We start from the raw sequence: 26638 nt of genomic DNA on the forward strand, positions 1-26638 counted from the left end.
TTGTTCTTGTTCTTTTAGTCAAATCCAAAGCTATTTTGTTTTATGCAGGCATGCTCACACTGAGGTAGACGTGTCCTAACTTGATATGAATGCGTACTTTTCTTTCTACAAGTACTGCATAATACTACAGTCATTTGTGTTTTCTTGAGAAAATCATAAACTTTTTTTTCACATCTGTTTCTAAAGGCATCTGGGATAGTGGTATTCACCTGAACATCATAGGGCACAAATAAGCCCTGTTGCACTTTTTTGTTCACTGGTTATATGAATGCAGCTGTGGATCAATGTATTAGTGATACTAATGGGTAAATTCCAAAATTCATTATCCGATTTGAGTAAAGACCAGTGATGGCGCTAGTATTTTTTTCAAACCGGTACGCAAACTTTAATGATGCAAACAGTCCAGAAAAAAACGGTAGGCAGGTCGTTGGAACCAGTAAGAGTCCAACTCAAGAGTACTGATTTTATTTTTTAACCAGCGAAAAAAAAACCGGTAGTTCTAAAAATCAACCTCGTCGGTCATACCGGCAGCCAATTTTGTTCCGGTATTTTCTCGTTTCAACCGGTAAAATACCGGTAATTAGCGGTTAACGCCAATACTGAAAGACATGAGCAGAGGTTATTTAGTATATGTGTGAGTGTGCTATAATATATGTGTGACTGTTCACAGTTCAGTGTACACTGAACTGTGAACAGTCACACATATATTATAGCTGTGCTCATCTATGCAGGTGTGAGCCATTGTGACTGACCAAATATCTGCTGCTAGCTGGAACTGTTTAGTTTGTGGTCACCACCACAGAGCCATAGTACCTGGAATGTCTGTGTTTAGTCAGTATGTGATATGGCAGGCTTGAATCTGTTTGCCAAGATATATTTCATATACTGAGTGTTGTATAATGGTGCACATCACTGTTGTTCACTTTTTGTGCTGGTCTGTGTGTTTTGTTTAACTGTTGGTTATTACTGTACTAGTGATTAATCAACTGAAACTTTACACTTACATTTGTCTGTGTGTACAGTTTATTTTATGCATTGATTTTGTGAGCAGTGAATACTGAGTCTTGTGCGTGTGCTTATTTAGTTTTTTATATGCATCAGTGAGTGAGAGTTAAGCCTACTCTATGAATCAGTACATCTTCAGTGCTCATTCTTGCAAGATTACAAGGAGATATTAGCTATACAGTAGTTCATTCAATGCTCAAATTAAGATCAAAGTGATTCTTCACAGATTAATATATTCTGCCAAATAGCACTACACAGTCTTAGCAATCTGATTCTGAATTCATAAACTCACATTTTTTTTAAACAATTGCAAAATGATTGACAGTGTGTTATGCATCCTCCTGATATTTCATATACAATGTAATTTCTCTTTTAGAGATTAATAAAGTTATTGTATTGTATTGTATTGTATTGTACAGCTAATGGATAAAGTTGAATTGACCGATCAAGTTCAGATAATAATTTTATCTTTTGCTGCAAACTGCAAACAATATTATATTATCAGAAGTCTGCCCAAACACAAAATGCCATCCATGCATTGCACAATTCTTCGTTCATTTATCACTCTCATCACACACAGACATTCACCAATTCGTTCAGGCATATATATGACACTTTATTCATCACACAGTGACACAAGTAAACCATGAACAACTGAAACTAACCTGACCTGCAACAACTCTTAAATTTAAAGAATAGGGGTTAAAAATCAAGAGTCTGCGAAACCCGGCAAATGCAGTTGGCAGCCCAGAGATCCCCAAGTACCTCTCCCAAAGATGGTACTTTTCGGCTATAAATTTACAGTTTCAAGCTGTTTGGACAACTTCTTTGAATGTGTGATTGTATAGTGTTTTTTGGGGGAAACTGAAAGGTAGCCTCGTCAGGGGACAACTATTTAAATCCATATCCTTATCATTTTGTTTCTCGATTGAGAATAATCATTTATAGATGACTATTACTTATTTCCCTTGTTGGGGTGTACTTGTATGTACTGGTGGTTGATTATCCAAATATCCTCTCAATGATTGAGGCTTATGTGAGGCTCAGTGATTGTAAATTTCTCTGTTCCTTTAACGGGTTTATCCGGTATTTTTATGTGTACTAATGGTACAGGTAGATGTGGGGAGTGATGTAGTTGTTTGTTCAGCCCATCCCATAGAACTCCAACCTGAAATCACACAATGGGTATGAAATTAATGTGTGCATATTTAAATGTTCATATGTAAACTCTACAAGCAGTAGAGCTAATAAATATATACTAAATATAGCTGAATATTCAAAATATTGTCTTCTGTTATTTATGTTCTGTGACAGTCCAACCCCCCCCCCCCCCCAATTAAAAAAAAACCAATTTCTCAATGCATCACTGGGCCATGACAATGACTCAATGACTATAACTAAGTAATTAAGTTGCTAAGTCTGATTTTCACAATTTTAATTCTAATTATGATTTTTTTGTGTAGCAACGTGTCTGTATCTGCATTACATTTTAATTTAAACTAAGTCTTATCACACAGTGGAGGGAACATGACAGCTGATCGGTGGGAAGTGGAGTGGGAGAATATTTCACGAACGTCTCAAAACATGCCTACTCAGTCAGCACAAGAGTCAAGAGTGCCACTATCATAGTAATCTGGGCTAAATTTTAAACAAGAACCTTTAATTTTTTCCGCAGTAATTTTCTCCAAACTAAGCCCAAAATAAAGGCTACAAAACCGTGCCGACGTCAGTCTCAGTCAGTTTCGGCGATCACAAACTGACACACGCTTGACAGAAATCACTGAACTTCAGTCTGAAGCAACTTTGAACTCACCTTTCAACCAAATCTGCTTTCCGACCCGAAGTTCGTGCATCCCGCTGTCGCAGTTCAGCTTTCAACTCGGACAAAGTCCAGGTACCATACGGCCTCGACATGTTTTGATGCGAAAAAAGTAAGAAGTGTCGAACTGAGCGTGGAGTGAACGAGTCCAAAGCGAAAGCGTAGATAGCGGACAGGCGGAAGTAAAAGCGAGTCCTGGTATTCGCGCGCCCCCAGCGGCGAAGTACCGAAGAGTTATCCTTCTTTGCCTAGCAGAAGCGCTCATTCGCTGGCCTGACACCATCAGCAACAAAGACCTTTGGCAGCGAACAAAACAGTTATCCGTAGAACAGGACATTCTGCAAAGACGCTTCCGGTGGATTGGCCACACACTCCGCAAGACGACAACCAGCATCACGCGACAGGCCCTCACATGGAACCCGCAGGGCAAGAGGAGACGAGGCCGGCCGAGAAACACCTGGCGTCGTGACTTGGAGGCAGAGGTGAAACACATCGGCTACACCTGGAGACAACTGGAGAGATTGGCCCAGGATCGGAGTGCCTGGCGAGCTCTTGTTAGCGGCCTATGCCCCGGACGGGGTCAAAGGCATAAATGATGATGATGATGATGAATATGTATATATATAGAAGCTGTTAATATTTATTAATTTAATTAATTTTATTAGAAACTGTTAATATTTATTAATTGAACTCATTTCATTATGTCTGTCTGTTTAGGTCGTTTATACGAAGCTGCACATGCATAAAAACGCTTTAATGCATACCGCTTTTGAACACGACCGCGTTGCGTGCGGGTCGTGTTTTGCAACCAATTAATCTTGCACTGGCTATGATACCGCTTTATCAAGTGGAATGTAGGCGGAGTATAAAAGCTGTTGAACTGCTTGTACCCGTATCGTACTAATTTGTTTTTCGAGTTCGTGACATGTGTGTAAGCATGAACAGCGAATAACATTCCTCTCATGGAATATTGGTCACGAACGGTGTACAGCTAGGCCATTTCTGTTCAAATCTTAGATAACATCATGAGGTGTTTGATCACGAAGCTAAATGAACACCAAGACAGTGACAAATTGAGCGAAAAAGCAAAAAATAATTGAGAAAAAAAAACAAGCAGGTACAAAGAAACGAAACTCCAAATCGAATAGAGAGCAAACAAACAAAGAGCAGCCGCGGTTTAGGCCAAAAAAAAAAAAAAAATAAAAATAGGTGTGGTTACGGTAACATAGCCCCCAAAAATAGGGTAGGAAGGTAGGCAATCACTTTTTTTTTTAAACTTTTTTTCTAATGTGTACAAATTAAACCTACTTGACAGGGAAATAAGTGTGCGACTCGGGCGCTTTCGCTTTCATTGCGTTTTCTGCACGCGTTTTCTTTTTTTTTCTCTTTTTTTTGACAAATGTAATAAAAAGTTATAGGGTCGGCCCCTAAAAATAGGGTAGGTCGGGTTACCGTAACCACACCTGTTTTGTTTTTTAGGCCTTACAAACAAATAAAAAGAAAACTATGCATGGATGGTGAACACGAATTAAGAAATGAACATAATTATGTACAAACAAACGATTGGATCAGTTAAAAAAAAAATAGAAAAGACAACAACAACAACAACAAAAAAACACGAAATTAACGAACGAACAAACCAACGAACCGACGGTTGAATGAATGAATGAGGGCCGAAGCGAGTGAATAAAACGCAAACTGCGTGTGAACACAAAGGCACGTGAAACGGAGAATCGATAGGAAAGTCATTAGAGCGACCCAGACTGCGAACTGGGCCCTGTGACAGTGAGATGCTAGTGTCACTGTCGGCCAACAATACACTCATCCTGAATTATGGATACATTTGAGGTGAATATTTCACGCTTGGAATTTCTGTTTCGGCTGTATTGTTGCTGATTATATAAACTACGAGAGAAAAAAAAATCAAATTGACCCCAAGTTTCTAAAATGAAGAGAAAGTTTCTGATAGAAATGTACACGAAAAGATCTCTCTATACCCCCTGTCAGACCAATAAACACAGAAACCCAAAATTTTAAGTGTTCCTAATTTAAAAAAAAAATAGTGGCAAGTCCCTTTTTTATCGTCTTTCAGAGTGGCACAGAAAACAGCAATATTATTTGTAAAGTGTTCTTATAAAAAGCAAGCATGGTCAATCTTGATTTGATATGGGTTTTCCGTATGTCCATGCAGGTCTTAAAATAAAGAATATAAATTCTAAATGAGGATGGATAAAACTTTCTGCGACACCCCCCCCCCCAACACACACACACCCACACCCCCCCACACACACAGATAGAAGAGAACAAATAAATAAATACATCAAAGTGTGCATATCTTGTGCAGGAACTATACATCAGTAAAGAAAGCCGCGAGTGATATAAAATCACAAATAAATCAATCAATTACTACGGCAGTTTGTTCAGAACATCTCTATGCACGTGCAATTCGTAGTGATAAAACACTAGGGGTGCTGGAAGATAAACCGCGCGCTGTGTGTGCAGAGAGACAGACCATAACTCACCGACACAACACACAGTCACACGCACGCACCAGCACCCACCACCCTAACAATCGATTTTGCTCCTCTCCTCATTGAGTCGTGAACCTCGCTTCATCGAATTTGCCCCTACTCGTCAAAGCCGCCGCCGCTTCGGTGAGTCGTTCAACTTCTCTGTACACATCACACGCCGTGCAGGAATCATAAAGACCGGAGCAATCTTTCTATTGGCGAAACACACATGCAGAGGGTCCTTGCAAGAGCCCTAACGCGGGGTTCACATGGATGTCTGCTTTTCACTCACTGCATGTGCATGTGTGTCTTTTTATTAAAAAAAAAAAAAAATTGGGGGGGGGGGGGGGGGGGGGGGGGTAAACAACTTTTAGAACAAAATCAGAATTTTTTCATCTTTCTCTTCTTGTCGTTCGCCTAGAATGTTTTCATTATAATTAGGATAGAAAAAAGTAGCATGCAAGACGTTCATATAAACAGCACAATACGCTTAGCTGTGTTGACAGCAACTGATGAACAACTCGAAGCCGGAGCAGTGATATGACCACTATAGTGTGTTGACACGTCTTGCCAAGGTTTGACAAGGTGCGGGGTGTCCTGATTACACGCCACAAATCTGTTCAATGAAGTGATCGGCGTGCAATATTGTTTGTGCACAGTCATCCTGTAACGTTACTCTTTGCGGCGTGATGTCTCACTGTTTTGATTTTTGAGTGTGTTATGATGACAGATATCTCTTTATCTCTTTGTCTCTCTATATATATCTGTCTGTCTGTCTGTCTGTCTGTCTGTCTGTCTGTCTGTCTGTCTCTCTCTCTCTCTCTCTCTCTCTCTCTCTCTCTGATTTGATTTGAAAAAATAAAATTTGATTTGATTTGATTTGATCTCTCCTCTCTCTCTTTCTCCGTGTTTGTCTCTGCCTCTAACTGTGTCTGACTGTCTCACCCCATCACCCTCTTTCTATGTCTGTCCGCCTGCCTCTATCTCACACATACACACTCTCTCTCTCTCTCTCTCTCTCTCTCTCTCTCTCTCTCTCTCTCTCTCTCTCTCTCTCTCTCTCTCTCTCTCTCTCTCTCTCTCCTTTACTTGATGTCTTTTAAACTGGTACGCGTGGGTGGGCTTTTGATGCACATGAAAGGCGTAAGCGTGACAAATCTGGCTGTTTTATTGTTTCACACTCATCCACGTGCGTTATTTCTCATTTAAGTCTTGCAGAGAAACCTGTTCGGAGGCCTGTTTTCAACGCAGTTAACTACCGTTCGTGTCCAAAGCGTGTACTGTTGTGTCCCTCTTTATATAGGTGCATTGCATGAATGGTTTAGGTACTGTGTGTAGAAGACGCAATCATTTTAGTCTTAGCGTAATTAACCCGGAGAGAATTTTCTTCAAGTGACTGTGATCGAGGCAGAGCAAATGTTAGGTTTAATTAAAAATAAGAAATGTGGAGTAATTCGAGATGCTGCCGGATGTTCGGCAATGAAAGAGAGAAGAAGATTTAGAGGAAGAAAGGAAACAGTCACAAAGACAGAAAAAAAAGACGAACGAAAGGAAGAAAAACAAGTCGCGTAAGGCGAAAATACAACATTTAGTCAAGCTCAGTCGAACTCACAGAATGAAACTGAACGCACTGCATTTTTTCCGCAAGACCGTATACATATATGACGTCATCAAAGACATTTATCGAAACAATGAAGAAAACTTCTGGGGATATCATGCCCAGGAACTCTCATGTAAAATGTCATAAAGATCGGTCCAGGATTTTCCTCTGAATCGCTCTACACACAGACACACACACAGACACACATACACACATACACCACGACACTCGTTTCGATTCCCCCTCTATGTTAAAACATTTAGTCAAAACTTGACTAAATGTAAAAAGAAGAAAAAAGAAACAAAAAAAGAAAGAAAACAAAGAAAGAAAGGAAGATAGAAAGAAAGGAAGAAAGGAAGGAAGAAAGAAGGGGGAAAATAACACTGTGAAGGCATAAAATTAAAATGCCATCCGGACCTTTCCTTTAAAGCAGTGCAACGCGTTACATGTTTACGGGGCGTAGAGCTGTAAACAGTCATTTAGAACCTGACAGTATCGCTAAAACCCCACAAACAAACAAACAAACAAACAAACAAACAAACAAACAAACAAACAAACAACTATGCCTAAATGTAAAAGATAAATAAAATACAAGTTGCATAGTTACACTATCAAAGGAATAGAAACATATCTTTTTATACTTAGCAGTTCAAAACTATCTCCAACAATACAACATGTTTTATATTCTAAAACGCCTATGCCAGTGTCACATACAGGCACGATTTTTCCAGCGATTGTCGAGAGGGGAGCTAACCCCACTTGAAAAGGGGTCACAAGGAGAAATATTATCCAATCAAATTCAACCTTTTCTCGAAAAGCCGACACGGAAACCCAATAATTTACTCGGGCCTAAAAACCGACACTTCAAAGCTGAGGCTAGTTTCCAAGATTTCTCACGTTTTGTTACTTAAAATTGCGCCGGGTGGAGATTTTCAGTCTGGAAAACCCGTTGTCGGCTGTGGCAACAGACTAGAGGCGTCTACCAAACTGAAATTTAAAAGCCCCCACTCTGGATAAGCTGCTTGTGGTTTTGTCCTTAGATCAATTTGCCATGTTTGTTGCCTGCCTTTCCTCCTGTTTTGTTTGTTTAATGTGCACTGCGCTTTTAAAAAAAAAATTTTTTTTTTAATACATTTCCAAAATTATGAGAACACACTTTGCTGTAGTTTCTACGGTTTCTAACGGTTTGGGCAGTCGCGATATAACCTTCGTGGTTGAAAACGACGTTAAACACCAAATAAAGTAAAGAAAGTAACGGTTTGGTGCCGTATACAAATCTGAAAATAAAAAGCCCTGACTTTTGATTCGGTGCTTGACGTTTTGTCTTTTATATCAATTTGCTTTGTTTTATTTGTTTGCTTTGCTGTCTTGTATTGCTTGGTTAAAGTTTACTGTCCTTTTAATTATTTGAATACTTTTCTTTAACAAAAATTCTGATTTATCATAGTTTATACAAGAGCGGATTGGTTAGAAGAAAAAAAAACATACGTGTACAATTAAAATTTTAAATATGCAGAAAGCGAAGACGTTGGCATTTAAAACACTGCTAAGCTAAATTAATATTTCTGTCCCCAGAACTAGCGTCTATTTGGGACATGACGTGGTTATATGCTAGGATTTAAAACACAAGTTATGTTCTCTTTATTCATTTGTTCAGAAACTAATCCATTTATACTAGGGGTTTACATTTCTGCAATTCTGCCGTACACTTGTACAAACAAGAAATTCCTCCGAGGTAGGAAAAACACCCCCGTTGGTCAAAGGGAAATAACCATTCTCACTGTCACCAACTGAGAAGGTTATTTCCCTTTGACCATTAATATGTCCCGCTATAAGTCCTTGTAGAATCTTAATCCACCAATAACTCCCTAACCGTGTGTTTGACTGGTCCCAATTTTTGTAAGGACCGTCTCAGGAATGTATAGAACCTGTTCACCAAGTTTGGTGACGATCGGTCCGTTCATTCTTGAGATCTATATGCGAACACAAACACACACCCAAACAAACAAACAAACACATCGAGCGAAACCTATACACACCCCTATACCGGGGGTGTAAAAAACGACAATTCAACACCGTTCCAAATTGGTTTGCTTCTCGAACGGCGCGATTCTGTCACTAGAGAGTCATGGTGCATTACAACTGCACACATCATTCTGAAAGCAATCAAGAAAATCTTGACACGAACCACGAACAAAGGGAGGGATCACTGTTCGCAAATTCATGCCCCGCTTCCGCCTCTCCCCGCCCCAACTCCACCCCCTCTCGCGGCATGCACCCTACCACTCCGGCTTCTCGGTCCCTCTCCGCCCTCCAACCCCCCCCCCCCTTCCCATTCCCTTCATTCCCTTCTCATTTACACCGTCTCTCTAATCAGCAATCATTAGTGAATGTCCGACAAATCATCTGCCACGCATATTACAACAAGACCATCCTTTTCCGACTTTCGTCACTTTTGGCACTTTCGGGCTTCCGTACCGTACTGGGGGCGCGCGCAGAGGGCGTGCAGCGCGAACAAGGGAGCAGTCATTGCACTCTTTGACAAGTGGTGATAAGGCACTGGACACTGGGGGGCGATTACAACAAATGGTACATAATGACCGCTCCCCGGGGAGACCACATTCGGTTTGTGTCTGGTGGAAAGATGAAGGAGGTGAGAAGAGATCTTTCTTTCGAGGACTGACAGAATAATATAGACTAACAAGTCATGTGAATGAAGAAGAAAAACCCCACCTACGTAGTCATTCCTACATAAATAAAATGTTGTAAATGTCTACTAAATAAAAAAAATAAAAATAAAATATATAGATACATTTATCAATAAATAAGTGAATTAATAGATAAGCGAATAAATAGATTAAAACATACGAGGATACAAAGATAAATGGAAAAAAGTAAAATAATTAAATAGATAGATAAATACAAACATACATACATCCATAAATTGATATATAAACAGTACAGACATAACCAAAATAAATAAACAGAAATAACGTGTACAAAGGACTAACTGTTGACTTGGACTTGGAAAACTGCCGAACTTGAAGAAGGACAGAAGGAAGGAGAGAGAAAACAAAAAACAAAAACAAAAAAACCACAAAAACAAACAAACAAACAAACAAAATTAAATAGAGAGAGAAAAAAAGTCTGTCAGTAAGTGTATTTCCATTTCAACCATATTAAACTATAGACAACAAAAATAAATAGAGAAAAAAAAACACGAGTTTATATCATCTGAAACTTTCAAAACAGGTAACTTGCTTTTTTTCAATTACTTTATTTGTGACGAAACTTTAGTTTGCATCTGTCTATGAGAATAAACTGAAGAGTAGTCACACACACAAATTGAACAAAACAAAGTTACTTGCTTTGACAATTTTTGTAATAAAAGTTCTCACAGACTTGTAGTTTCTGCCTGTAGTCTGTTAGAAGAAACTCAAATGTAGACGAAAAACCAGTTCTGCCAGAAGACCATTCATCACGGATCCAGATGACCCGATGAAACGTATCGTTCACGAACTAATTTGTCAAATTAGATGTCTGATTAGATAGCATGAGCTAAGCGCAATTGTCACAGTAGGGTGCCTCAGCAACCCGCCACGAGAGCAGATGTCAGAAAACAAAGAACCATTCACTACCTGATATGATACACATACACATAATGTTCTGCGTGCGTGATTCCTATACTATTTTATTGTGAAGCGGAAAGAAATGTCAATTTACAATTCAAAGCATTTTTTTTCATCTAATTTATCATCATAAATGTAAACATATTCATGTAGCTAACTTTTGTTATCACGATTACTGTCGGATATTGTGCAAAACTCTAAAAAAAAAAAATGTTTATGTATATTAACAAATAACATACACACCCAAAACTAAACAAAATAACTATACATAGAAAAATAAGATTATATATTCAGACTGGAAAGAACAACAACAACAAAAACCATACAATTACTGGGTCCAAAGTACACAAAATAAAACATCGCTGGAAACGGTCAAGGACTCATGTGCGTTTGTATATGTGTGCACGTGCATATGTGCCTGTATACATGTGTGTATATACGGTATACGTGCGAAAGTTTTTGCAAGGCGCGTCAGTGTCATAATTATTCAATCCAGTCTTCACAAACGTTTAAACGCCACATCTGGGCGTGCGTGCGTATGCCACCATTCAACGCAAATGACACACGGAGTCAAAAGCTGTTCACTCGAAGCATTGATCTGTTGAAACGTGTGGAACCAGCTTAGGCTCCGAGCCGTTTTGTTGTTATGCACATTCTCCTTTTTAGCTGTAACGCTCTCGCTTTCAGGCCTTATTGCAAAGCCAAGCCGGGCATTCAGACACAGGAAGCCGGCCATTGCAAACCGAGAATACAAAATTCATTGGGCGAAAACTGATTCGGGGCTCTCAAAGGAGCGTGTTGGTTGATTTGGCGAACCCGATAAGACCGTGTCTTGGTGTAGCTGTAGTAGTCTCGGTGTCACGTTTTGTGTCTGCCTGATTGGACTCGGCTAGCGCGGGGAAAGTATATTAAAGCAGTTAATTGTTCAACAAATCGAGCGGCCATATTGATTGGAATGGGGGCCAACACATAGCACTGGCAACAGATGTCATAAGAGTAACAGACTGTCTGCAGGGGGGGGGGGGGGGGGGGGGGTAATCAGGGATGAATTGAAACGCCAAAGCGTGTGAATAACTATGTAGATCGGTATGTAAATAAGGGTTTTAGATTAATGGCACTGTATCGTATTAATCTGCTTAGAGCACACATGATTGTACATGTATGATATAGGTAAACAGACACAGCTGGAGACAATGCAATGATAGAAGAATCATATTGATCTGGCAAGTATGCTGTAATTGAAACGCAATAGGTATTCATATTAAATTAGATGTTCACAATGTAACCAAACAGGCAAATAAAATAATCTATTTTGAACGATAAAGATAATGTTGTGAGTAGTCAGAGGATTAGTATATGTTTCAATACATTTAATTCCAATCAAAATTAAATCAACTGTCTTCCCCCCCCCCCCCCCCCCCCCCCCCCCCCCCCCCCATCGGCACCCTCTCTATTTCTCCCTTTCTCCTCCCCCCCCCCCCCATCTCTCTCTCTCTCCTCTCTCTCTCTCTCTCGCCTCTCTCTCTCTCTCTCTCTCTCTCTCTCTCCTCTCTCTCTCTCTCTCTCTCTCTCTCTCTCTCTCTCTCTCTCTCTCTCTCTCTCTCTCTCTGTATAATGTATAATATGCTTCCACAAACACACTAATGTTTGTTATACTTTTCTCTACATGATTGTGTTTTATTAGATTTCTTTTTTTATTCTTCATTCTTGTTCTTCGTTTCATGTGTGTATTATAGTAGGGACTAGCTGTAAGAAAGGACCATATGGACCTAATGCTATATCATCCCTCGGTAATAAAGTTTTCGAGTTCGAGTTCTCTCTCTCTCTCTCTCTCTCTCTCTCTCTCTCTCTCTCTCTCTCTCTCTCTCTCTCTCTCTCTCTCTCTCTCTCTCTCGTTTAATTTGTTTATTTGTCATGTTGCTTTACTTGTTTATCTTTTATTAGACATTGTATTAGAAGTAAAGACCGGTTGTAAGAAAAGGCGTCGCCTTAAACCTCTATCCTTGAAAAATAAAGTTCCATCATCATCATCATCTCTCTCTCTCTCTCTCTCTGCTAACTGTCTTTATGTATCAATGCTCTGCTTTACATGCACTTTTTAATTGCAACAAAAATCAAAAGCGTCTTGTAGAAGTTAAGAGAGATCTCTGTCAGAGATGAAAACACCCAAACTGTGCCAGATATTTTTCTCTCTCAGGATTTTGAAGGTATTGAACTCAAGACGCTATACAAACTGCGTGTCGTATCTTTTTCACCTAGATTTACTCCTGTCTGCTCACGAACAGACATCCAGACCCTGCGACACAGTCACAAAACGACTCTTCGAGAGAGAGAGAGAGAGAGAGAGAGAGAGAGAGAGAGAGAGAGAGAGAGAGAGAGAGAGAGAGACAGAGACAGAGACAGAGACAGAGACAGAGAGACAGAGACAGAGAGAGAGAGAGAGAGAGAGAGAGAGAGAGAGAGAGAGAGAGAGACACACACACACACACACAGAGAGTAAGTATTTGCTTGCCCTGTCAGTACAAGAATCAAATCCCTTTTCAAAATCAACCTTTTTTCAAAATCAATCTGCACTATCCGTGTCATATCTTTTTTTCGACAAGAATGATGAAAGACGTATGTAAATTATCTACGTTACAATACACCACCTGGTGTGTTCGGATCCCATTACCTGTAAGAGTAGGAAAAGGTATTTGAATAAGCATCAATGTTCTGCCAGTTAGCCTCATTTTTCAAACACATACCACTCATAATTGGGTGAAGACATTGTAATAATCATGCGGAACACAATCTCAACAGTGCTCACGAATAGTTGTCAGTTTGCTTTCAGCGTTCGATTCATACAAAAAAGGTATTCGTGGCGCTTTTGAAAATATGTGCTGAATAAGGTATTGAAAGGCAGAAAAGAAGTTTTGTGCTTGTCTGTAACAAAGAGATAGCACTAGCTAGATTTGCACCACTAGCCGTCGACAATGCAATTTTTTTTGCTGTGCATCCGGATTTCCGACCATTACTCATTCACTTATTTTCAAAAGAAAGAAAGAGAGAAAGAAAATCAATGTGTTCTTTTTATAAATCCCTCGCTTACTATTTCTCTGCCAAACTATATTTCTCGTTTACGACAAATGTACAAGAAAGTTATTTTGGGGACAAAATGCGTTCATATACATGCATTTTTTCTTTTCTGTTACTTTTGTCCTTTTTGCTTGTCTGTCTTTCTTTCTTTGTTTCTTTCTTATTTGTTTTCTTTTTTTGTTGATTTTGCGTTTTTGGATGTTTAAAAAAAAACTTTTCCCTCAGAGCTTTAAAAGTAATACTTAGTGGGCGAAAACCTAAAATGTATACATACAAATATAATCAACCCGCGTTGTTTTTGCCGTTTGCCGTTCCACTCAAATATTTCTTGTGTGGTATTTGTCTGCCATAGGGTATTAGCTTAAGAAAAAAAGTTCATTAATTTCAAGTTTTTTTCTTTGCCACAGGGAGTATCAAAATATAGTTTAAAAACGATTTAGACCAAAATTTAAAGGCAAAGCAAAACAATATAGAGCAAAGAGAAATAAAATAAGAGGAGAACGATAAAACAATACTAAATATGGCTATTTGATCAAACAAAACATCGTTCACATGTTGTGAACTGTCTAATAGATATTACAATCAAACGAAACTGTTTAGACAATATTTACCTTCGTGATAGATACAGCTTTAATTGCAGAAACTGTTCGAATGCGGGTAAAATGTATATATGTCTGATTTCAATTGCCATTGTCTTTTTATTTTGTGCTTGTGATGACATGGTGACAAATATTTGCCTGAAGATTTAATGCTACTTCTTAAATTACGAGTTAATTTAATAATGCGACGCTGTTTAAGACCATCTCTGCGTTTATCAAAAACACAATGAGTGTCCAAAGAACAATAATTCTTACACATTTTGAAATTAAAGGTTTGCCCCACATCCAAGCAGTACTCTCATTCATCAGAAACGACTTTCACATTGACAGCCATCGCATGAAGGGTATCGCGCATTAAGGTAATGTGATTAACCCCTAACGGTATTCACAATTGTATACATTGACAAGGAGTGGCTAACTAAACGAAACAGTCTGGTCACAAGTTTTGCTTTCCAGTATTTCAATTCTTGCAAATCTTGTTCCGCGGTGATTTTCACCTTTCACTTTCCAAGGTCAAACATGTTAAAACCAATTAGGTCAACAGGTCAGTTCAGGAAACGATGCTTTCAACTTTTAGCCGATTGTTTCAGAAGCTCTTATTCAATATGGTATACTGAATTTGTTGATCTATTTTTTAAAAGGCCAAAAGTCAAGCTCCAAAACTGTCAACTAACCAGAGGAGTACACTTTAATCGTGATTCTTTTTTGGGGGTCCATTTAAGTTCATTTTCAAAAGCAGCGTATTAAAACGTAAGGGCGTGAAAGTTTCCAAGACCACAGCATTGGTTTTTTTTGTTCGAATTCTTTCGGTTAAAAAAAAAAAAATTCTTTAAGCGCGGTCAACGTCTATTTTTCATCACTTTATCACTGTATTACACTATAACAAAATAGAAAACAAAATATTGGTCGGCAGAAATATTACTCGAAAATTTGAATAATGTCGTCGTCGGCATCATAACGACCACACGCCTCCCCTCCCCTACACAATGACGCGACAATCTTCACCACTCTGGCATCATGATGTCTTTTCTTTGGAGTCGTGTCGTCCAATCAAATTGCAGCATGTCTCCGTCGAGCACTACTATACTTGAATACTATGGCAGGAGGCAAAAAGCCGGACAAGTCCGCAGCATCGACCCAGCACAACTCTAGCATCGTTACAAATGCATTCGCATTTGTCATTGTCACGCTTCGCTTCCACTGGCCGTCATTTGCATGAACGCTACAAGCACTTATTTGCAAGGCAAAAAGCAAGGCCCGTAACCCTCGCGTCATTTGTGATTGCAGCAGACGACAGCTCCTACACGCTCGTTCTGGCGCGCGCGACTCCGTGCCAAGGAGAGGCGATCGACCGAATTAGGCGTCTATTGATTGGAATTAGTGTTGTGGCATTAGAAGGGAGAGAAAGTGGACGAGGCTATCATTTTTCTCTGGCAGTGGAAACTCCACGTAAGCAAAGCGAGGTTTAAGGGTCAGCCCCATTATGTCATGAATCAAATGTACAGGAATATGTCAGTCGGCGGAACGTCGAAACTTATTACAAATCGCGGAGATTTGTGCCCACATTTTGGCAGAATTGCCTGAAACTTCCGAAAATGGTCAAAACTTGGATGATTATTTCGGCAAACTTGCGAGAAAAAAATGAATCCTATAGTATATCATCGCTGGGAGTGACAGTACAGAACTCGATAGTTGCGCTAACCTGTTTGTTAGGATGGGTATTGAGCTCATATTCTTTATTCACATTGTCAACACACACAAAAATAAGGTAGCAAAGTCAGTTCGGACTTTGACACTGCTGCCCTATTTGTGTATGTGTTGACAGTCTGAATAAATGATATGAGAAGGATACAACGGGGAAAATGATATAGGACAGAGAAAAGAAAGCTTCCGCTGTATTTCTGAAAAGTCTGGTTTATCCAGATTATCCTTACCTTGACTTGAGACTCGGACATTCCCAGGGCGTAGGCCAACCTGGCCCTCTCGGGTCCAGCCAGGTACTTGGTCTGCTCGAAGGTCTTCTCCAGCGCGAAGATCTGCTGACCGGAGAAGGTGGGTCGCGTGTGCTTCTTCTTGCCGTCTTTATCCACTATCACTCCGCCCTGGGGTGCTACGAAGAAAAGACAAAGGTACAAGAATGATTAATTAGGAGTGATTTAATGGTTGGATGGCTATAGAGAGGAAGAATGAATAATAATAATAATAATAATAAATAACTTTTCTATAGCGCGAGTCCCATCAATTGGCTCCAGGCGCTTTACAAATTCATTATAGAATAAACTAGCACAAATCAACAAGCATACAAAGCATACATTTAACTGAGACATAACACCAAGAACCCAAGCACTACGCAATACTTAGCGTACAATGTTAAAAGTAATGGAGTGGAAGTTATAGGAAAGACCTTTCGTCAATCTTCAAGTCTTAGCAAAATGAAATAAAATAAGATAAAATAAATTACAAATTTAAAATGATATATAATTAAAATGAATAAAAAAATTACTCAAATTATGTAAATGAGTAAATAAAACAAAATGAAAGAAAAAGTAAAAACAAATTTTTTTTGACGACACAGCAACGGTAAGAGACAGAGAGATAATACAATAACATAAAAGAGAGATAGAAATTAGAGAGCGAGAGAGAAGGAACGAGAAAGAGAGAGGGGGAGGGAGAGTAAGATAGGGGGGGAGGGGGGGGGGGGGGCGAGGAAACACTTTAACAGCAAGCAACATTTTAAACAGAACCAAACAATCAAAACATATATTATACACACGGAGAATAAATGTAGCCGAGCAAACAGTAGAAAAAAAACACCCAAAACAAAACAAAAAACAAGTCGCGTAAGGCGAAATAACTACATTTAGTCAAGCTGTGGAACTCACAAAATGAAACTGAACGTAGTCCGCCGCTAGTGCAAAAGACAGTGAAAGTGACGAGCCTGTTTGGCGTGGTAGCGGTTGCGCTGTGCTTCATAGCACGCTTTACTGTACCTCTTTTCGTTTTAACTTTGTGAGCGTGTTTTTTTATCCAAACATATCATATCTATATGTTTTTGGAATCAGGAACCGACAAGGAATAAGATGAAAGTGTTTTTAAATTGATTTAAAAAAGAAAAATTTGATCATAATTTTTATATTTTTAATTTTCAGAGCTTGTTTTTAATCCAAATATAACATATTTATATGTTTTTGGAATCAGGGAATGATGAAAAATAAGATGAACGTAAATTTGGATCGTTTTAAAAATTTTTTTTTTTTTTACAATTTTCCGATTTTTAATGACCAAAGTCATTAATTAATTTTTAAGCCACCAAGCTGAAATGCAATACCGAAGTCCGGCCTTCGTCGAAGATTGCTGGGCCAAAATTTCAATCAATTTGATTGAAAAATGAGGGTGTGACAGTGCTGCCTCAACTTTTACAAAAAGCCGGATATGACGTCATCAAAGGCATTTATCGCAAAAAAGAAAAAACGTCCGGGGATATCATTCCCAGGAACTCTCATGTCAAATTTCATAAAGATCGGTCCAGTAGTTTGGTCTGAATCGCTCTACACGCACGCACGCACACACACACATACACACACACACATGCACCACGACCCTCGTCTCGATTCCCCCCTCTATGTTAAAACATTTAGTCAAAACTTGACTAAATGTAACAACAACAACAGACAAACAAACAAGCAAGCACACAGGCAAACAAGCAAAAAAACACAAATGAAACAGAAAGGCCCCCTCCGCCTCTTTTTCCCTCGTCTCTAACGCTACCGTATATAGAGTTACTACATTAAAAAAAAAATTTAAAAAAAACCAGTTTAAAGTGATTTAACACAATCCCATGAAGCCATCCCACGACGTTGAGGATTCTTCTTCTTCTTCGGCGTTCCAGGACGTTGAGGATGATTTCATCGCAATGCGCGTAAAGGGGGAAAAGTAATGGGGTTGTCGATTGGTACAAAAACGCAACATGTTTTCATTGTATATACCCGTTCAAAAAATATTTGGTTTTAAACAGTGTTTTATCACCAGTGCTGGACTGATCGTGTAACCTCTGCGAACGCCAAGAAGAAGAAGAACAGTGTTTTATGCATTAATCGATTGGTACAATTATACACGATTAACATATTTAGAAACAACAGTTAACTAACACAAGTCAAGATGGTTTGGTCTTCCTTTTTGGTTTTAACCCGATTTTAAACTGTGTCAAACGCGTCCTTGGCACGTAACGCTCGTGCCCGCGCGCGTGTCAGCGATATACATATCATACACCCGATACATATCGCTGGCAGAAACACAAGGGGGTATCACCGACCGTCTGATTAAACCTCCTGATCCGACGCTTTGAGCTCTCTGTTGCCCTAAAACGGCCACTCGCCTTATCGGGGCGGCCTGTCAGCCTAAGCTTTGTTTATTGGCCGCCTATCTAATCTGTCCTACCGGTCCTGCATAAAGGGCGCATTGAGACCTTTGCCGGAATGTGGGTTGTATGGGTCGCCCTGGGTTTTCTCATGTGAGTGAAAGGGAAATTCGTCTTATCAATGCCGGTTCACGTCCCTGTGTGTGAGTTTGTATCGGTTTTGGGGTTTTCTAAAAATACAAATATGAATTGAAATAAACGGAAAAGAACAGGAAAACAACGTGGATATAGCCGGTGTGTGTGTGTGTGTGTGGCCGGTGTGTGTGTGTGTGTGTGTGTGTGTGTGTGTGTGTGTGTGTTTGTGTGTGTACGTGTGTGTGTTTGTGTGTGTGTGAGAGAGACTGAGAGAGAGAGGGAGATACAGAAAGAGAGACACACTGAATGAGAGAGAGAGAAAAAAGAGAGAGAGAGAGATTGAGAGAGAGAGAGAGAGATTGAGAGAGAGAGAGAGAGAGAGAGAGAGAGAGAGAGAGAGAGAGAGAGAGAGAGAGATTGAGAGAGAGAGAGAGTCTCATTTACAAGATAACGCTGCTGTCAAGAATAAAACTTAGTGTCACCAGGCAAAGTTTGTTTGCGTAAAACGATTTTCTAGACATGAAATCAATACAGCTTTCTCATTAGAACTGTCCTTACATTTAATTTTCAGTCTTCCTTTGCTGGTTCCACATCCGAAATTTGAAACGTGTGTGCCACATCCGCACAAAATCTAGAATGTTTATCTCAAGAGATTCTAATAAGAAGCATTCTAAATTGGAAACTAGTGTCGTGCGCCCCCTCATTTACCAATGCCAATGCCATACCCATGCTATGAGTATAAGAGTTATGAGGATGCCAGTATGTTTGCGGGTAGAAACGATATTACTTCCACAAGCGTATTGAACAAAACATATTTGAAACTCTGCTTGGACGTGAAATGGTCACATCTACCTATTTCATTTGAAACTCGAAACAGAAATTAAACAAAAAAATATTCTTAGCACTCAATAAAAAGAGAAGAAAACCTTCCAACACACACCGTATAAAGACAGTTCTAAAACTGACCTTAGAAATCAACAGCGGAACCGTCACAAGTTTCAGCATATTGCTCAAATATTGAGTGTTTTTATCAAGGAACATCTTTTAAGACAAATCATAGATGGCAAAGTTTTTTTGGACAAAAAATCACACCATGCCATTTTAAGCACATCACATCTGGCGAAGAGACGAAGAAAAAAAGAATGAAAGAAAGAAAGAACGAAAGAAAGAACGAAAGAAAGAAAGAAAGAAAGAACAACACCACCGGTCACACGGAGACAGACAACAGAAAGATAGAAATAAAATTAAAAAAAAATAAAAGAAAGAACGTAACAAAGAGAGAGAAAGAACCACACACAAAAACACTATGCATTGACAACAACAAAAAAAGCCTTACGGGCTGATCACCCTATGAGTGCCGAAGTGCAGACACTTGTGTGTGAGAGGAAGAAGCAGACGCGCCAGAAAACGGAAGCGGATCACGTCAGATAACTCTGTCAGCACTGACACCGCCAAGCCGCCTCTATACCACTTCACCTTGTTACCTTGCCCCTAATTCGCCATTCCAAACCATTTTTTTCAGTCTTCTCTTTTTACTTTTTCTCTATTCTGTTTTTTTTTCTCTCCTGTTTTTCCTTGTTGTTTTTTCTAACCTTTTTGCCCTAAAAGAATTATTACATAACCAGCAACAGTATACTGGTAAAGAAAGCATGTCTACGCTGCAAACATCATGGTCTCGTTGGGGACATCTGACGTTCTTCTTCGCGACAATATCATTTTAAACTAATTTCGGTACTAAAGATGTTACCGTAAAAGCGTTGTCTCTGGCAAAGAGTCGGAAAAACGCCGAAACTTCTTTTCAATCGCCCAAAACTTTGCCATCCTTTTCTCTGCCAAACTTTTTTTCATGGCGGGGAAAATGTTACGACAAAGCTATCCCCAATAATGTCGAAAATTTACGAAACTTGTATGATCATGGGGTCTGTGGTCATGCATATTGGCAAATTTGCCGAAGAAAAAAACCCATATCCTGGCAACCCCCTTGCATATGATGCCACGCTCTGTGAATGATGCCAAGCCGCGAATTAAGACTGGGAAGAAGAAGAAACATTCCACTGAGCCTCCGTGGATCGAAAGGTCGTGACGATGAGCGTCGTGACGTCTGATTACCCCTGATGACGCCCCGCGTCATTAACCTCACTCCTCACCCTCTAAACCTCATTAGCCTAATATCCCCTATTACCGGACAATCCCTAACGACCGCCACGCCATCAACAACCACGAGCTGACCACTCTCTCTCTCTCTCTCTCTCTCTCTCTCTCTCTCTCTCTCTCTCTCTCTCTGTCTCTCTCTCTCTCTCTCTCTCTGCGCCGGCACAGCATATAGAGAACAAAAGGTGAAAGATTGAGAGTTTCACATTAGTGCTCAGCGCAGAGATTTTCGCTTCATTTTGAGTGGTTCACTACAATTGCTACTGGGTGATAAGTATAGGTAGTCTACACTCTTCATAGAGCATCCACGCAGAGAAACGGTGAACGTTTTTTTTTAAAACACTCCTGCCTATGTATACAGTGCGGAGATTTTATTCTCATTTCGAGTTCTTTTCCAAACATCTGATACAGTTGAAACCGGTTGCGCTCATCATAATTGTGTCAGAGATTCCCAGAGCTTTCTTTCGTGTATATGAAACCTATAACAATGCTATTATTAAACCTCTGCGTTCAAGGTAAAGATGTGACCCTCATTTTGAGTCAAGATATCGCGCCATTCAATGGTTTCAAGATCTCTGCGCTAGTGGCGTTGTGCTTCTTTCAAACACGTGATGATGTTAGTATGGGTAGCGTTGACGTGGTTGATGCGTTCGACGCATATGGTAGTGATATGTCTGGAAGTGATTCCTTGAGTGATAGTGTGGATTTACTTAGTAGTAAAAATAATGTTCTTTCCTGTTTATCGCTGAACGTATGTGGAGTTATATCAAAATTGAAATTTCCTGATTTTGTAGAATTCATTGTGAAATATGATGTAATTTGTCTTAGTGAAAGCAAGTTAGATGACGTAGACAAGGTTGACGTGCCAGGTTATGTAGCATTCTATAAAAATAGAGGTAAATTTAGAAGAAAATCAGGAGGTATCTTAGTTCTTATACGTGAATGCTTCGCAGATAGTATCACTGTTTTTGAAGAAAGAAAGCTTTCTCATAAGATAACGGAAGACGTAAAGATGTGGTATAGATTTTTGGATATTGAACTGTGTGAGAATGCCCTATTTTTTAAGTTGGGAAAGAAAGTGCTTGGTCGTGACACACTCTTTTGCGCTGTATATATTCCTCCTGAAGGCTCGCCTTATCTAAATAAAGATGTCTATAGTGAACTAGAGGAAGCATACATAAACTTTGGTGTGGAAAACGACTATGTGTGTTTTTTAGGGGATTTCAACTCTCGCACTGGGAATTTGAATGAAATTTTGTCCGATGATGATAAGTATGCAGAAGGTGTTGTAGATAATGGCTTTGATATCACGGATATTGGTGAGCGTGTTTCACAAGATAATAGAACAAACAACTTTGGATTTAAGTTAATTGACTTCTGTAGGACAACTGGTTTAATAATTGCTAACGGTAGAGCTGGTGATGATGCTAACCTTGGCAGATGTACTTGTAAAGATAAAAGTGTTGTTGACTATTGTATTCTGTCAAGCAATTTATTTGTTAAAGTTGAAACTTTTGCTGTTTTGGATTTTTGTGAAATGTACTCGGACGTTCATTGCCCGCTCGCCCTATCTTTCTTTAGGCGCGATGAGTCTGATAGAAACGATGAAAGTATTGATTGCGTGAATGACATGAGAAATCCAAATGAGAACTTAGAGCATATCGAAAATAACGTTGAATACACAAAACCAAATTGGAATGAAGGGAGTAAGTTAGCTTTCACAACCGCTTTAGAGGAAACTGATATTAGTGATATTGATATTCAATTAACAAACATGTTGAGCTCTGTTATTAATGTGTCTGCAGAGGACATTGATAATGTAACTACTAATATATGTGACATTCTAAAGCGTTCTGCGGAAAAAATTGGAGTAATTAAGAAAAAGAATAAGATAAAACAAGTAAATAGTAAGAAACGAAAACCACACCAGCCTTGGTTCAATACAGTTTGTAAAGAAAAAAGGAAAATATTTGTACGTGCAAAAAACAAAGTTAAGCGTTTTAGAAATATTTTTTCTGAGCATGAAAAGAAGAATGCCTTTAAGGACTATAAAACAACAATAAAAAAAGAATGTAAGTTGTATCATAAAGAATTTGTGAAGAAACTAAGAAAAATGAAAACTTGCGATCCAAAGGCGTATTGGAATGAGCTAAATAAGAATAAGAATAATAACAAAAGTACTAAGTTTCCTTCTTGCTCAGCATTTTTAGAACACTTTACAAAGTTACAGGAATGTGACGAAGATGATGTGGATGAAGAAAGAGATCTGTTTGGTGATAATAGTTTAAATAATGAAGTTCTGAATGCACCCATTACAAAAGAGGAATTTATAAAATGTGTAAAAAAATTGAAAAACAACAAAGCGTGTGGTCAAGATAAAGTTATTAATGAGTATTTGAAAGCCTTTAACGAGGGGATGACTGATATTGTTGTTAAGTTGTTTAATGTTGTGTTACAGTCTGGTAATGTTCCTACTCAGTGGTCCATTGGCGAAATTATCCCGCTGTATAAAAATAAGGGTTCCCAAACAGACCCAACTAATTATAGAGGAATAACAATACTTAGCTGCTTTGGTAAACTATTCACTGCGATTTTAAATACCAGATTATCGACTTTCTTGGAACTTAATGATAAGTTAGGTCAAGAACAGACAGGATTTCGTGCTGGTTTTTCAACATTAGATCATATCTTTACTTTGCATTGTGTTATAAATTTTTTTCTCCAAAAGAAAAAGCGTTTGTATTGTGCATTTGTCGACTATGAGAAAGCGTTCGATAAAGTTCGGCGAGCACTTTTATGGGAAAAATTAGTTAGCTTTGATGTTAATGGAAATTTTTTGAAAACTGTTAAAAATATGTATGATAAAGCAAAATCATGTATTAAAGTTAAAGGTGAATGTTCTGGTTATTTTCCTAGCATTTGTGGGGTCAGACAAGGAGAAAATTTGTCTCCCTTGTTTTTTGCTTTGTTTTTAAATGACCTAAAGCCGTATTTAGGGGAAACTAGTGATGGATTGACTTCTCTCTCTAGAGAAGCTGTTTCTCTTGGTATGGATGATGCTGATGTGAATGTAATGTTTCAACTGTTTGTATTATTGTACGCTGATGACACTGTGATTTGTGCTGAGTCTGAAACGAAATTGCAAGAATGCTTAGATAAAATGCATGCATACTGCTTGAAATGGAAACTGAATATTAATGTTAAAAAAACGAAAGTCATTGTTTTTTCAAGGGGTAAAATAAGAATTATACCTAAATTTACGTATGATGATAAGCCAATTGAGGTAGTCCTTGATGTGATGTACTTAGGGTTACAGATTAATTATAATAATAAATTTTCGGTAGCACAAAAAAATTTGTATGACCGTGCGTCAAGGGCTATGTTTGCTCTTCTTCGCACATGTAGACAACTCTCATTGCCCGTGGATATACAGATTGATCTATTTGACAAAATGATTGTTCCGATTTTACTATATGGCTGTGAAATTTGGGGTTCAGGTTCTTGCGATTTAGCTACGAAGCTTCAGTTGCGTTTTTATAAGATAGTTTTCAAACTAAGAAAATCCACCCCTAATGCAATGGTTTTTGGCGAACTTGGAAAATATCCCTTAGATGTCAATATGAAATGTAGAATGCTCTGTTATTGGTATAAACTAATTGACCCAGTTAACAAAAACAAATTTTCAAGTGTTGCTTACAGATTTACCTATAGACTATATTCGCAAAAGATGTTTACTTCTGATTATCTGTCATGCATAGAAAAAACGTTAAGTGATATAGGTCTTTCTGGGCTTTGGATACAACAAGAATTTGTTTCTCAATATACATCTACTTGGTTTAAAGAAAAAGTAAAGCGGTGTTTATATGACCAGTATATTCACAATTGGTTCTCAGAAATGGATACAAAAGACATTTTTTGTAATTATAGAATGTTTAAAGATAGTTTTGTGTGTGAAGACTACATTAAATCCTTGACGTTCCAAAAAGTCGTTACACTCATGAAATTTAGAACTACAAATAACAACCTGCCAGTACAGAAAGAAAGATACCTTAATATACCTAGAGCGAATCGCATTTGCAGAAAATGTACATCAGAAGATATAGGAGATGAGTATCATTATTTGTTTGTTTGTGACTTTTTCAATGAAAAAAGAGCAGAACTTATTCCACCATTCTACTGGAAAAAACCAAATTCACTTAAATACAAAAAACTGTTTGTATCAAGAAATACGAAATTGTTGACGAAACTCTTGGAATTTATAAAATTAATTAGTAGCAATTTTTCATAGTGCTGGGATTTGTTAACCGTATTTTCGTTTTGTGTCCCCCATTGCCAGGAATCAATGTGTGTGTGTGTGTGTTTGCATTTTCTGTACTATAATATTTTGTGTTCACTGTTTGTGTACTTTTGTTTTCCAAATATTTATTTCATTTTTTCTTTTCTTATCCTCTATTTTTCTTTTTGTTTTCTTTTTTTTCTTTTTTGATCACTTGGTACTTTGTGCATTTTTGAATTTGCGAATATTGTTTATAATGCCCCTGGGTAATGAACAATAAAAACTTGACTTGACTTGACTTGAAACCTATCACAGCGCCACTCACCGACACGACAAATTAGGTCATCATTTGCACATGCTCGAGGGCATATTCTGACATCGTGCGTGACATGCAATGCATTCATGGTTGACTACCCCTCTCCCCCCCCCCCCCCCCCCCCGTCATATTCCCCACCATTCAAACCCCCGCTCTCCCCCTGGGGACGAGAAAAGGCGAGAAGTGGAAGAGATGTAGATGATGACTACCAGATTAGATGCACATCTTAAACACCTTCAGGGGCCACATTCCAGAAAAATGGAGTGTGTAAGAGGTGTTGTACAAAAAAAAAAAGAGATCACGAAAGTCGTTGCAAGGTCGAAATTGCGTTTAGAAAAAAAAACCACCCGCCGATTTAATAAACTAGCTGCTCGTTTTTGAGTGTCAGCTTGCCTGTAACGAATTGTCGTTTTTACTCAACAGCTTTTACTTTGAAACTGGAATACGATCAAACGGGAAAACAATATCTCGAAATATTTAATCTGACATGTATTTTGAAGTAAGCATCACAGGAGGTCTGTTCCATTCCCTATATACTCTAATCTCTCTCTCTCTCTCTCTCTCTCTCTCTCTCTCTCTCTCTCTCTCTCTCTCTCTCTCTCTCTCTCCCCCCCCCATCCTTCCAACATATTTTAAGAGTATTTTAAACGGATAACCTTCAGGCTGGCAACTGAGCATGCAACATCTTGTAGCAATCGTGGGCAGCTTTTTTATATACTTTTTCTCCTTTCTCCATCGCTATGCTTGAGGGGACCACTTCCTTCGCCAAACACTCATTTGTTGGCACTGGCCTCGAAGCATGGCGGAAAATCACCCAACGCACACACACACACGCATGCTACAAGACAAGGAAAACCTGTGTTTGGAGATGTGGTTTTATGTCGAACGTGTCACGCTCCGTAAAACATGTAAAAGCCAGTAAGAAAAATGCCAGTTGCATGCATGGGTTACTAACAGGGTGGTCTGAAAAATGTTTTTGAAGACGCCCGGGTTCACAGCAGACATGTCAAAACGGCAAGATTTACTCGCTTGGTTCCAGGGATGCGTAACCGCTTCAAAACAAGGAAAAGATAGACTGGGGGGAGAGAGAGAGAGAGAGAGAGAGAGAGAGAGAGAGAGAGAGAGAGAGAGAGAGAGAGGGGGGGGGGATAGTCAATCTGGCGAAA

General features: G+C 38.9%; 1 protein-coding gene and 1 long non-coding RNA gene across 2 annotated transcripts in view; both read right to left on the reverse strand.

Annotated features, from left to right (window-relative positions):
- Positions 1 to 26638, reverse strand: part of LOC138982922 (homeobox protein Nkx-6.2-like) — a 62722-nt gene that overhangs the window by 23217 nt on the left and 12867 nt on the right. The window contains 1 exon segment of the mRNA XM_070356318.1: positions 16172 to 16339. Within this exon segment, the coding sequence (XP_070212419.1) occupies positions 16172 to 16339 (168 nt within the window).
- Positions 1607 to 3076, reverse strand: LOC138982923 (uncharacterized). The gene is made up of 2 exons (XR_011461006.1): positions 2819 to 3076; positions 1607 to 2173 (listed from the first exon to the last, which is right to left on the reverse strand). It is a non-coding gene; the product is annotated as an uncharacterized lncRNA (long non-coding RNA).

This window comes from Littorina saxatilis, linkage group LG12 (assembly GCF_037325665.1).
Source record: "Littorina saxatilis isolate snail1 linkage group LG12, US_GU_Lsax_2.0, whole genome shotgun sequence".
In the NCBI taxonomy this organism is placed as follows: Eukaryota; Metazoa; Mollusca; class Gastropoda; order Littorinimorpha; family Littorinidae; genus Littorina; species Littorina saxatilis.